The sequence below is a fragment of the Anastrepha ludens genome, chromosome 5 (assembly GCF_028408465.1).
Source record: "Anastrepha ludens isolate Willacy chromosome 5, idAnaLude1.1, whole genome shotgun sequence".
NCBI classification, from domain to species: domain Eukaryota; kingdom Metazoa; phylum Arthropoda; class Insecta; order Diptera; family Tephritidae; genus Anastrepha; species Anastrepha ludens.
Genome location: NC_071501.1, coordinates 44,214,103 through 44,228,676, shown reverse-complemented (window position 1 = coordinate 44,228,676; position 14,574 = coordinate 44,214,103). Strand labels below are relative to the sequence as shown.

The following is a 14,574-nucleotide window of genomic DNA, read 5'->3' as shown; positions in this document are numbered from 1 at the left end:
GTTTGATTTTAGTCTCATCGCAGAATATCACATAGTCCGAGTAGTTAATTACTTAACTGAGCTAGGTCCGTTCTAGCGAAAGACAACCGCTTTTCTATATTTTGTGCACAGAGCAAAGGCTTCTTTCGAGCAATTCGTGAAGTATTATAATCGAGCTTTTGCAAAAATTGATGGACTGTTTCATGAGAAACTGCGACCTCATACGCATCTTTAAGTTCACTAGCAAGATTTCTTGACGAAATCTGCGGGATTGCGACTTCTTTTCTCAATAAAGTACGTTCAGTGCGGTCAGTTATTTTCCATGATCTTATATAGGCTCTAGCCTATTCTCATTTTTTGCACGATTTATTATGTCATAAATAATTTGTCGTTTCTGATATCTATTGCATACTTCTGCCTATTGAATAATTATAATAGACCTGACCAAACCTAATAATCTATCATCTTTGGTATGTAACAACTCAGTGAGATAACAGTAGCCAACGATGTCGAAAATATACCATATATGTATTAAAAACACTTTCATGACAGCTGAGAGAAGTATTTGAGTTGTATTTGTATTTTTAGTTTTGCTTGTTTTGGTGAATTCAAAAAGGTTACTGCTATGAAATACTGGTAATTTTGTAAATTAATGAAAAGTTTGAAAAGGTCTCTAAATTCAATAAGAAGCGATGATTTTAGTTAGAGAAGTGCAGATGACTTGAATATTTTAGTATGTCAAAACATTTTCTTGACAAACTGTACATACCTAACGCCGAAAAAATCTTGTGTTTACACATTTCTATAGTCCCGAAAAAATGTTGTGTTTACACATTTCTATACCCCCGTAAAAGATTCAGAAGTAACAAATGTCTATACTTGGAATTGGATTCATACAACAATCCAAAGAACTATAAAAATAAATAAATAATTGGCCTCCTCCTATTTGTGGTGTGTTTCTTGATGTTGTTCCAGAAATCAACGGACCTACAGTTTCAAGTCAACTCCGAACCGGACATTTTTTTTAGGAGGCTTGTCATTGCCTGCCATGGAGCAACCGCTATTAGAAAACAGTTTTCCTATTATTTTACTATTCCATGCACGGAGATTCGAACCAACGCACTCCCACGCACCAGCCACCTAGCTGCAGCGGTTAACTCTAATTCATATTCTAAAGTTAAAAAATCCAATAAGATTTGCGTACATGGTACGATTAGAGACACGTCTATAAATGTTCTGGGCATCAATCTAAGCTCTCTAATGCTAAATATAATATTACACCAATTAGGTAGCATATTTCACTACTGCACTTCTTCTATACCTACTTGCATAAGAGTGGCATTCCCTGAGTGACTCGCACGTAGTAGAAGTATTACTTTTAGGCATCACACAAAGTTGTGCTCTAATCTCGTAACCAACATCAAGTAACCAACCAACCATTACTTTACTTCACCTTTAAGTGTACTTGTACACATAGCGATTTACACGTCTGGTTAGAATAGGTTCAGCTGTAATGATTGTCCACTACGGCACATACGCAGGCTCATAGTTCTTTGCGATACCGAATGAGGAACAGATCTTGATTTCCCTGAAACCAATGGGAATTTTTCAATAGCTTTAGAAGTTCCCTAAATTCCATAGTACTGAGACTTTCCAATCATTGAAAAAATGCCTATATAAAGTAGTGAATCTTCATCTGGATAGCGCAAGACTGTAGCACAGAAGGTGTAAGATCGCATCCGCCTCTTCTTCGCCTAGACAGCTTGTACCTGCGCACCTTGCTTCGGAGGAAATTAGTGTGACAGGGCTATGCTTAGTTTGCTCAATAGTGATTCTGTGCGCTTAGCACTGAGAAACAGCCGCACATTTCTCAGATAATGAGTAGCTTGCATGTTGTTGCGTGTTACACAGAGAGTGCAAAATTATTACATATTACACGGTAGGAAGAAAATGTTGCCTTCTTCGCAACAAAACTGTTTTTTTTTTCGATTAACTGTTAACTGCAGTATATTGAAGGCTGAATTTTACATGAGAATAGAAGCAGTGAACCAGCACAGTATCGAAACCATGGAAAAAATAGTTTCATCCTTAGTTATAGACAGTCTATAATTAGAGGTCGGGGTACCTTTATGTTCAATGCTTAATATAAAAACTATAGTATGCACTGCACATTTTATTTTCTTCTCAAAAACTTGAGAAAATTAGTTAAGAATATTTTAACAGAATTTTTTTTTCGAAAACTTTAAGTTTCTTAAACATATTCAAACTGAAATTTGTAAATAAATTTTAACTAAATTTTTTAGGAAATTTTAACTCAATTTTCAACATTCAGACTGAAATTTGTTAAGGAATTTTAAAAAATTTTTTTTAAGAAAATCTTAATTAAGAGTTTTTACGAAAATTTTAACTGGAATTTGTCAAGAAAATAATAATAAAATTTTTTTAGAAAATTTTAAGTAACATTTTTTAAGAAAAATTTAATCAAAATTTGTTAGAAAATTTAATTAAGATATTAATCTTTTTTTTTTGTTTTTGTAATAGTGACAACAGCCCCTGTATTTTGTAAAGAAATTTACTATTTTTTCATTTTCATTTAAAGTCGCTGCTTTTGAACCGCATTGTATGTAATACACATACAAGGTGGCACAAAATTAATCATCTAATTTGGTTTTTGAATATATGTTTTACTGAATAAAATAAATTAATTTGGGTGATGCAAAATATTGTTGACCTTTGCGCGACCACTGCCTGCCTATTTGTATACTGTAGCTATCTAATTCACAATTGTTAAATTTGATTGACGTACGCCGCTATTTACAAAATCTATAAATCTTCCGATGGGGTGATTAATTTTGCGCCGCCTTGTGGGTACATATTTGAAATAGATATCAAAGTAAATAAAACATATCCACATGGAAAACCATATTCTTGTATGGTATGCCAACGCACTCTAATCTCAATATAGCAAAAAATGTCCACCTTGAGGTTCGTTAAAAAAGCCCACGCAAAGTTAGGGCGCGTATCGTGGCTACGGTTAGTTGATAGCATCTCTTTTATCCCCTTAATCTACGATTTCGATTCGAAGATGTCGGGCCAAAATCGTATACCCCACAAGGGCTATTCCCGTCATTGCAGGCTTAGGGGTTAAGAGCACACACCACGTTTCACCCAGATCAGTGTATTTCTTTGTGTTTGGCATTCGTTTGAATCGAAGAAGTCGAGTGATTTCTTTGCCCATCACGACAACGCACCAGCTCCCGGCTCAGCAGTTGTGGTCACAAAATTAAAAGAAATAGGGTTCCAACTCGTTTTACATCCCCTCTTTTCTCCATGCTTTGTTGGTGCGGAGTTAGACAACGATAGCGATTGGGAAATATGTTCTCCGAAAAAATAGCGAATTCAACCCTGCCTCTAAGCTTAAATTCAGCATCACAAATGAATTAAACGGGTGGTTTTTTCAAAGCCCAGCACTTTTTCCCCAAAAACATCTCAAAGTTTTATTTGATGTGGAATACATGAAATACATTCGTTTTATTTTTTTCAAGTACGTTTAACCCATAGGTGCTCAATGTCTTTGACAACTCCAAGTGAAATTTTTCAAGGAATCTTTTTGTAAAACATATTAACCCGTCAATACCCAGTTGAAGATGGCTTTTGAACAATTTAAATAAAAATGCTTTCAATAGTCACATAACGGTGGGATTCAACGGGTTAAAATGTTCTACAAAAAAATTTGTCATTGAATTTTACTAAAATTCTTCTAAGACGAAATTTAAGAAAAATCAATATTTGTACTAGATTTACCACTATATTTAATATGGCATTTGTTCAATATTGCGAAACTTTAATACCCTGTAAAAAAATTGTGACCAGGTAGACCAAAATCTAGTTGGGGTTTTACTATTCTACATGAGTACGATCATCTACAATTGGTTTGGTTTGGGTCCGAGCCGTTGACTTGAAAATTGTCGCACTGTGTAATTGGAGCGTACACTTCTGATAGGTGTTTGGCTGAGCTTACCTCCTAGTTGTGGTGTGCGTCTTGATGTTGTTCGACAAATGGAGGGACCTACAGTTTCATGCCGCCTCCAAAACGCAGATGGTTTTTTTATGAAAAATTTTTGCATGGCAGAAGCACACAAGGGATTTTGCTATTGCCTGCCGAGGAGTGACCGCTATTAGAATAAACACTTTTTATACAATTTCGCTATTCCATGCACGGAGACTCCAATCTACGCGCTTCCAAATGATAGTCTCACAACCCATTCCACCACGGCATTCCCAGGTTTACCGCAAATAATTAAGCAGTTTTTACTTTTGCACGGACTTTTCGAACGACACTCGTTAGTAAACTTATAAGCCATCCTTACTTGCAAGAATACACCAAAATTTCATTGCAAACGGATGATCAATATACCTATGTACATAGAAATGGGTACCGGAAGGACAAATAGACAAACAGGCAAGCAAACACTACATTTTTTGTATTGAATTAGTAATAATTTTACTTACATACGACATTCAACTTCCACATTGTCTCCAAGTAAAGTCCATTAACGTTGGGATTTTCAGCACGGCAAGTTATGGATTTGCCATCATCGTCTGTGGTGGGCACAAAACTCAGTTCGGAGCGTGTTACATTCTTCGAGATATCATCCTGAAAAAGGTGCAAAAATGTGAATGTAAATCGAATGCATCGAAGAAAAATTTGCGTGTGTTCGTTTTGCATGTATGTGTGTGTGTGTGTGCGTGTTCAAACAACTGGGTTAGACATGTTATTTAACGCCATTTGATTTATATGTTTCAACACTTAGGCAGCAAATTTATGTCCAACAATGGTGAAAGTAACACGCCCACTGGATTTGTAAGAGCCGTCAGCAACATATTTATTGCTCACCACACACACACATACCTACATATGTACTTACATCATTTACATACAAAACAAGTCGATGCAAATGTATGCGCTACCCACTCGAAACATACTTATGCATATGTAAATGTGTACAATACATACATACATATATACTACGTGCGTCTGTGCGCCACCGTTTTACCAACTATTGCGCAATACATTTTGTAGTGAAATTTTCATTTCCGCTTTTAAATTGCTTATTGCAAATTACATAGCAAGTGCGCTAATATTATCACACAAGTAACAAGCAATACATTTACGCGAATCCACTTATTTGAGTCGTCCCACACACGTACAAAACACAGTAAACAAAAACACATACATATGCACGTGAATGCATAGTGTAGGGCACCATCAAAGGCGGGAGTTCACTGAAAACATGGCCGCATAAACAACGAAAACTGCACATTGCATGCCATTAATGGCACAGCGAAAGCAAAATTGATAAATAAGGTAAAGAAGACCACGCTACAATATTGAAATTGCTGTCATACACGTACAATGGCATTGCGGACGAGCGTAACAAAGCGAATGCTTGCATGGCATGAAGCGCATGACCCCAAAATAAACTTGAATTCAACTTTTGTATCAGTCTAACCAAAAATTATGCTCTGGCAAAATATTTAAATAGATACGTGAAAAATATATAATAAAAGAACGACTTCAAAATTATAAGCTTTAAATGGCAAGTTAACTCGACAACTGCTGGGTGAACCTGAGACCACATAATGACGCCAACCAGCTGTTCATGCGTGAATCGAAAAGGGCCTAGGAAGCTTCTCCCTCTAACGATGCGAATCCATGCAGCGAGACTTTCAATAATTTCTCGTGCCCAAGACTGAAGATGTTGGCGTATGCCGATGATATCGATATCATCTTGTGAGATAACTAAACGGGTATTGTTTCAAAAGTAGTGAGCACAAAATTAGGTCTTTCATCAATCATCATCGGCTACTACCTATTGGAAACACATAGGAAACGTTTGAAGCTTTACCCTAATGACTTCTGTCAGTGCTGCAGAGAAGAGGAGGTAGTGAAACATATTAAACAGTTTTTTTGTCATAGTCCCGCTCTTGCCAGAATTCGAGATCCTTGTTCTTCAGGTGTCTGGCTGACTTCGGATCGGCAGCCACAGTATTTTACCGTTTATTCGAGAGACGAAGTAGTTCCACCACCACATTGGAAATTATAGAGGATATTGAGTCCAAATTAGTGGTATCCGAAAGGGTCTCCAGGTTTAAGGCACCACCTAGGCAACTACCGTAACCTACTACTCTTGTTTTCCCCATCCGTGGAGAGAAAACTAACCGTTTTGGTATTGCAAGCCTTGCCCCCAAAGACTCATTTGCACTGCCAGAAAGCTGTCAGTGCTTTGGATGTCTTTGTTTCAGCGTACGACTTCCAAAGACGTTTACTATTGGGGATCACTCCAAGATATTTGACCACTTTGGATAGCTGGATTGTGACTCCTTTTAGCTTAAACAGAACGAGTCCATCAAGCTTCCTACTTCTGGTAAAGAGAACAATACCATTTTTGGTGGGGTTTGCCGATAACCCATTAGCACAGCAACAAGTGTCAATCATATCCAGAGTTTTCTGCACTTTTCTACAGATGTTCATAAGCGAAGAGCCTGTTACCAAACAGGCAACGTGTGTAGACTCCAGCATAATTTAAGGTGGTGAGTAGAGGATCGGTTACAATGCATCAAAGCAATGCATTCAGCACACCATCTTGGGGGCACTCCACCGTGACGATTCTTTTTGCTATCAAATTCACTAGCACCAGGTCTACGCCATGTCTACTGGCAGAGCTACCTACACATACTGTCAAAAGTGGCATTATCAAAAGCCTCCTCTATATCCAAAAAGATGCCCATAGAATAGTCCATCCAATCGATGGCCTGATTTACCCTAGCAACAAGGTTTTGCAGCGCCGACTCGCAGGATTTTCCGCTTTGATAGGTATGCTGAAATGGAAGGAGTGGGTGAACCTTCAGCGACTTCTGACGCATATGCACCTCAACTAGCCGTTCGAGAATTTTCAGCATGGAAGAGGTCATGCTGATGGGTCCAAAGCTTTTGGGGCTGGTGTAGTCATCTCTCCCAACCTTAGGGATGAAGCCGACCCTCACCATCCTCCACGAGCGTGGTATATAAGCCAGTGCCAGGCATGCAATGAAGACTTTCTTCAGTGCTGCAGTCACGGAATTTATGCCTTCCTTCAGTATGGCAGGATAAATGCCATCTGGTCCCGGGGATTTCTAACCGCCAAAAGATTCGATGGCAAATCCAATGGCGGCTTCATTCACCGGAGATCTGGGGACTTACCAGATCAGCAAGCTGAGTGACTCACTTTGCTTCTCCGTGAAGGAGCCATAAGATTTACTAAGTGACCCCAGCTTTGCGTTTGGATCCCTTTCTAGGATCGTAACCAATTTCGCTGTGTCACTTAGAGATTCAATACCGCCGCAGAATTCCTTAAAATAAGCACTTTTCGGCTCACGAATTGTCTTCTTGTAGTTCCTCTGACAGGATCTTTTCTTGAAATTTTTTCACCAACCTTTCAATTGTTGGCTAATTCGAAAGATTATGTTCATGGATTTTGCGATATGCTGTTCCTAAAGATCGACCATTTGCATAATAAATTTCAATAATTTTAACGCGTTGTTGAAGAATAAAAAATAGTCATCTGTCTACTTAACAAATGTCTAATATGATATATCCAAAAGGAACCTTCCAGGAATTATCCACAACGGGCATCTAGGCGTCTCTTGTGAAAGACCTTTTATTTGGAGACTTTATACGATTAAGTCAATAAAAATACCTTGCTCAATATTAAAACCTGTTTTGTTTAAGAAACCATGAATTTCTTTATGGAAAACAATATTTCCTGACGGCAGTAGTCTTTCAAAATACCCGAAAGACATGCCATTTGTTTCAGCTTTCGATAGTTTTACTTCAAGATTCGAATTATTGGTAAGGAATATGCAAATATTCCTCAAAATATATTCATTGTAATTTGCATTTGACTCATATAAATACGCATGCAGCTCATGAATTCCATACGCGTTCCTCTAACCATATATTTAATAAATAGATATAATCCTCTAAATTGCTTAGCTTTGTAGGTAAAAACAAAACGAAACCCGTTTCATTATTTATGATATTACAATCAATATTGCCATTAGTGCTCGCAGTATTTGTATAACCTACATAAAAGTAAAACGCTTAGTTTTTGCGCACACTGTACATATTCGTTTAACGCACGACACACCAACACAAACACCATTTGCACTTTCATGCCAACATTATACGCATACACCACCTACCTTTGTGCGCCTCAACTGCCGCTTTCCCTTGTACCAGGTGATGATGGCATTCGGACGTGAACCGGTTGATTCGCATATGACTTCGTAGCGGCGGTCGGCCACCATTGAATTGGGTGGCTCAATTATTTTCACCGTCAGCGGTTTCACTATAAAAACAAATACGAAAAAAGTCAACAAACAAAGACATCACTGCAACAACAAGCAGAAAAAGTGCTAAAATAGTCCAAAAAGTTAGACGACGGGCGAAACTATGCGGCGTAGCGTAGCGCTGCAATAGCAGCAAAAAACCTAAATGCAATAACAACAGCAAATGCTAAATAAACAAGCAGAGGAGCAGATGTGTCAAAAGGGGGCAGCAGGCGGTAGTGGCGAGGCCTTAAAACCTTTCAAATGCAGCAACGTTGAGCCACAATCCACATACGCACACACATACCATTACGCAAACAAGCATGTGAGTACCTTTGCCTAATTAGAACATCAAAATACGTTAGCATACTTTTAGGTGTAGGACGTGTTTGGGTAGGCGTCCTGCCTTGTGTACTTATACAATATGTGCCAGAATGTGTGTGAACTTTTGTTTTTTTTTTTTGTTTTATTTGCCCAACACACATGTGCCGCGAGGCCACTCACACCCCTTCCTGCTCGCCCCATTCGATAAACTCCTTTTTTGAATGCTTGTTTTTTTTTTATTTTGTGTTCTCCACATACGCGCTGCCCTGTGGGGAACGTATGTACATACATATGTGTTCCGGCAGACGACGAGCTATTTTAGTTTATTCGCCTCCTACTCTCGAAAGCCTCGCTCCGGAAAAACAACAAACAAATATACTTACAATGCATATCAAGTAAAAAGCTTTTCTCCTTAGGCTTATCTAATTGTGTATTCAATGCTTGACAAGTAAAAACGGAATTTAAATCAGTCCGTTGAACCGACGGCCAAAGTAGCCTATTCTCGATAACATCGCCGGAATTGTGTTCGTATTGATTGTCGACAAGTAGTCCATTTACAAGCCAACGTACTTGAGGTTGTGGGCGGCCTGAGAGGATAAGGAGTGGATGAGTCGACAAACAAGGATATTGTTGTATTGTTGTAATAGCAGCAGAAGTTGTGAGAGTAGTGTTATTTTTTCGTAATTCATTGTTGCGTTGTGGTTACAGCAGTTGAAATGGCACCAGACGTGTAACGAAAAGGAAAAGAGAAGAAAAACAAATACATATACGTACATAAGTAAGTTAGTGGTTCAATAGGTTTATCACGGAGCGGTTGCAAATAAATTAGCTTGTGCGGGAAAAGGAAATTTCATTTTGTAGTTGATTATTTTTGTTTCTCTAATCCAACGTAATCCATTTGTCTTCCAATGAGTTGACAGGAAATTGAATTTTGTAATTAAGGTGATCAACATTCCAAAAAAAAATCAATACACTCTTTATAAAACCTATTAACAAAATTTGTCAGAAGTAGTTTCAACAAAAAAAAACAATATAATTATACTAGGTGCGCACCTAAGTTCCCGCTGTTTGTCAATAGATGCCGCCAGCAGTGTGTGCTAGTCGATTCTAGCATAACCTAAACATCATAAACCAAGCTTCGACATATGGTAAACAAACTGCCGCGACACATTAGTGATTTTGTTTTGGTATCACATGCCTTTGGTTTCGTGAAAATGTCTGATTTTGTGCCGAATAAACGTAGTTTGCGGGAAGTGTTGATTTTCCTCTTTCATTCGAGAAAAACGGCGGCTGAAGCGCATTGAGAGCTACAAAAAGTTTGAGATGCTGCTTTAAGTGAAACAACGTGCCAAGATGGGTTCCATCGCTTCAAAGACGGTGAATTTAATGTTGACGACCGTCCGCCTGAAGGAAGGCCAAAAGCCTTCGAAGACGCTGAATTGGAGGCATTGCTCAATGAAGATCGGCGTCAAACGCAAGAAGAGCTTGCTGCAGTACTAGGATTTATCCACCAATCCATTTCCCAGCGATTGCATGCTTTGGGAATGATCCAGAAACAGGGCCCATGGGTTCCTTATGAGTTAAAATCAAAGGATGTTGAACGTCATATGTTCGCCTGTGAACAACTGCTCCAGCGGCAAAAACGAAAGAGGTTTCTTCATCGCATCGTGAAGGGTGATGAAAAATGGATTCATAACAGCAATCCAAAGAAAAGAAAGTCATGGGGACTGCCCGGACATGCTTCTACGTCGTCGCCTCGGCCGAATATTCACGTTGCAAAGGTTATGCTATGTATTTGGTGCGACCAAGTTGATGTTATTTATTATGAACAGTTAAAACCAAGCGAAACCAGCACTGTGGATCAGTATCGGCTTCAAGTGATGCGATTGAGCTGAGCACCGCGCGATAAGCGGCCGCAATGCGCGAAGAGGCATGAAAAAGTGATTCTACAGCATGACAACGCTCGGCCTCACATTGCCAAACCCGTTAAAACATAGCGGAAAACACTGAAATGGGAAATCCTACCCCACCCGCCATATTCTCCAGATATTGCGCCGTCCGATTATCACCTGTTCCGATCGCTGGCACATGGTCTAGCTGACCAGCAGTTCCATTCATATGAAGACATAAAAAAATGGCTTCATCCGTGGATAACCTCACGGATAACCTCTCGGTTTACCACGACGGTATACGATATCTTCGAAAAAGATGGGAAAAAGTAGTAGCCAGCGATGGGGCAATACTTTCAATGATTCACTTGTAACCATGTTTTCAGAATAAAGTTGTATTTTCATCAAAAAAACAGCGATAACCTAGTTGCGCACCTAATAATAATGGCAAAAGGGAGATGAACTTGCTCAATAAAAACATGGTTTCATTACCTCCTACAACACGGCACGTGATTACAATGTCGTCACCTTCCTGCTTGGGTCCAAGTAACGAGCCATTCAGCTGTCGCCCCCAACGATCCAATATGATGGGCTGCTCAGGAAGAACTGTAACGGTAAGTTAGATTTGCGAATTCGCTAAATTAGTTCTCTAAATAATTTTAAAAATATTGTTTTACAAATAATTCAAATTATTTTTTCATTATTTTTTTAATTCCCTGTATCATTTATGCCTGAAACTTACTTATGACGGTGAGGTTAAAACGGAAGCTTTGAGTTTGACTTGTACGGAAGTCTATGCGGCAGCGGTAGACACCTTGATCATGACGTTTGATATCCTGCAAAAAAAAAGAAAAATATATTTTATTATCTCGCACAAAGTTTATCATTTATTTTTTATGCATGGAAAGGGTGTTCTTGTAACTGTTTATAATAAATATTCCAAGTTTTTAATAAGTGATCTTTTGAAAATGGAAAATCTATCTTAGCAAATTTAGAGATTCTATTAAATCTCTATTAAATCTCTAAATTTGCTAGATAGATTTTCCATTTTCAAAAGATCACTTAACATAAGGTTCTAGAAATAGAAGCATTTTGAGCATAAAGAGCTTTTGAAAGACTAACATAGATGAACTCTGAACTACGCAGAGCTCTGGCTGGAATATTAAAGAAAATCCTCTCAAGAAGCACCGGACAATCAACAGCATCACGAATTAAGTCCAAAATGAAAGATAAAGATAGATAAACAAAGCTTATTCTCCTGCTCTGCAATGATTTTAAGTTAATCAATAAGCATCGCGCTTCATATGAAGGGGTAGGCTCCAAAAAGCGTAAATTACGCAACGCGAAATATAAGAATTCTTTTTGGATTCGTGCAATTCAAGCAGCATGCCACGTATAGTACGGAGACCAAATGAATGATGCATACTCCAGTTTGGAACGCACAAACGCCGTATACAAAAGCTTCAGCGTGTGAGGGTCGGATAAATCGGAGCTATGACGCCTAACACAAGCAAGCATGGCGTAAGATTTGGCAATAATTAAATTTATATGACTAGCAGAAGTAAGCTTCGAATCAAATATTACACCCAGGTCCTTAATTTCACTTACACGTGACAGGGGTGTTCTCGAAATGTGATCAGAGGAGTCAATAACAGTGGCACGCTTGGAAAGGTAATTTGGAAGCACTTATTTATGTTGAGTGATAGACGATTATTGATACACCAGTTGTTGAAATTATCTAAATCAATTTGCATCAATTCAGCGTCGAGGGAGCGTGTAATCGTCAAATAAATCTTAACGTATTCTGCATAAAGCGGGAATCTTGATGACGAAAAGCAAGAGTAAATATCGTTGATAAACAGAACAAAAAGAAGCGGGCTCAGAATACAGGGTTTGATTGAAAAGTAATGAGCCTTGTGTTCGAGAGACCTTCTGCTCGACGAGCTTCTTCCAGGAAAGCTTACTATCTAGGATTGCTCTGAAGTATTTAACCTCAGAAGAGAGTTGCAGTGTTTCCCCTTTCAAAGTGGGTAGTAACAGGCCTTCCATATTGCGTTTCTTAGTGAAAAGCACTAAGGTACTTTTTGCAGGATTCACCGAAGGACCATGCAATTAGCACCAATACTCAATCTTATTTTGCATCTTAGTTTGAATTGTTTTAAAATATCAGCAACCATAGCTTCTTACCCTAGTCCAATTTCGAGGAAATAACACATTTCTTATAAAACGATTATGTTTTTCCTTTCCTACAGGTATTTCGAACCCCTGGTGCGGGATGCGTGCGGCGACGGGTTGCCGAGCAACATCATTCAGATTGCGAGGTACCCATTATTAAGCATGGGGAGGCAGCATTATAATCTGGACTGAACGGCTATATTGCTGCTGTTGGTGTCGGAAAAATGTTCATTCGCGAAGGTCGTATGGACTTTTGCCTTCGTCTACGCGAGTTTTCGGCGACACTAATTTAGATAGAGTTGAACTCCAGCAAGACAATGCTTCTTGTCCAAACTCAGCGATTGCGATGCGCCGATTTAGAGACAATAACATTATTTTGTTAGATTAGCCAGCACAGTCTCCAGATCTAAAATCCCTATAGAGCAGATGTGGACTATGTTACTTGGAAACGTAAGATAAAGGAGCTCAGCCTATCATCGCAAGCAACCCTGAAACGTGCTTTAATTCACGAGTGGAGCGTCATAAGTACAGCCAAGTCTGCAAGACTTGTACGCATCCTGCCCCAGAGAATTGCTGCTGTTATCAAAGCAAAGGGTGGACCTACTAAATATTCATTTTTGTATCCATAATTCCTTTTATTTGTGCTGATTTATTGATAAAATATCATTAGATCCCTTTTTGAAACGAAAAATTCAGTAATTAATGGGGCGCCTCATGCCTTATGTTTTTGGCCAAGGCTGTATGTATGCAATTGTGTACTGCACGTGGCCATACAAAATAAGGTTTCTTCAGCACGTCGTCCTTCCAATTCACCAACTTGTTGGTAAACATGTGACAACCTCTTGAGAAGGTTAAAAAGAGCATTTCGTAGTAGAAACTCAGTCAAGCAAACACAAAACAAAGTTACTCGTACGCATGGCAGGAAGGCAGGCAAATTCTGATAAGCAAGCACGTAAGTTAGTAAGTAATAGATTACTGCTTCAACTTGTTTAATTCATTCACTTAAATACACTCAATATTATTTATGCACGTAATTAATCTTTTATTGTGGGAAAGCAATTAAATGCCACAAATTTGAGAGCGGAGCAAGAGTATGCGGGCAAGAAAATCAGACTAGTTGAGACCAACTATTGATGGTCTGGGAGGTTAGATGGGTGAGCACGTGCAACGCATGCCGCAATTAAGTTAACTAATGACCGTCACAATTGTTATTATTATCTCATAAGTTAGTAAGAGATGTCAGGATTGCATGCGAATGTGAACAGCAAAAACAAAATATTTACAACAGTCATTTATAGATAAGTCCACGCGCATAGACGTTAGCATTTCGAAGGACAATAGCACGCATAGTCCGAATGCGAAAGAACAAGACAATTTGCTTGTGTGCTTAAGTTTTACGGCAAGGAATTGCTAGCGGAATTCTATTTCCACCCATAAGTAATCATTCCAATAATGTCCGCCACAAACACGCGCCTCCGACACGAACTAAGTTCTTTAACTTGTTTCACATTTTTGGCGTTTTGGCATTTTGTTTGTTTTTCCGTTGAAAGAGTTCCTTTGTAGCTTATCGATTCACTCATCGAATTCTCCGCCCTCTTGCATGTTCCGCCCAATAAATCTGGTCGTCCAGCTGCCACAAGCCACCTAAATCCGCCTAGCCGGCAAACGTCAGCAGCGCGCCAAACTAAAAATTCGTTCGACCGTTGTACGCTTCGTTGCCGGCGAGTGCCAGAGATTGCGTGGCATGATGGGGTAGTGATTGGGAAACATGCAAGCCAAGCGGCACCAAATTCCTCATTTGAAGCACATAAGGGCGATAGCGCTAAAGAAATAAAGT

General features: G+C 38.9%; 1 protein-coding gene across 1 annotated transcript in view; it reads right to left on the bottom strand.

Moving 5' to 3' along the window:
* LOC128864502 (neural cell adhesion molecule 1-A) overlaps positions 1-14,574 on the bottom strand; it is a 270,759-nt gene that overhangs the window by 78,987 nt on the left and 177,198 nt on the right. Inside the window, exons 5-9 of the mRNA XM_054104198.1 lie at positions 11,305-11,398; positions 11,055-11,168; positions 9,057-9,260; positions 8,224-8,369; positions 4,492-4,636 (exon numbers count right to left, since the gene is read on the bottom strand). Coding sequence (XP_053960173.1) covers positions 4,492-4,636; positions 8,224-8,369; positions 9,057-9,260; positions 11,055-11,168; positions 11,305-11,398 — 703 coding nt within the window. The remainder of the gene's footprint in view (positions 1-4,491; positions 4,637-8,223; positions 8,370-9,056; positions 9,261-11,054; positions 11,169-11,304; positions 11,399-14,574) is intronic.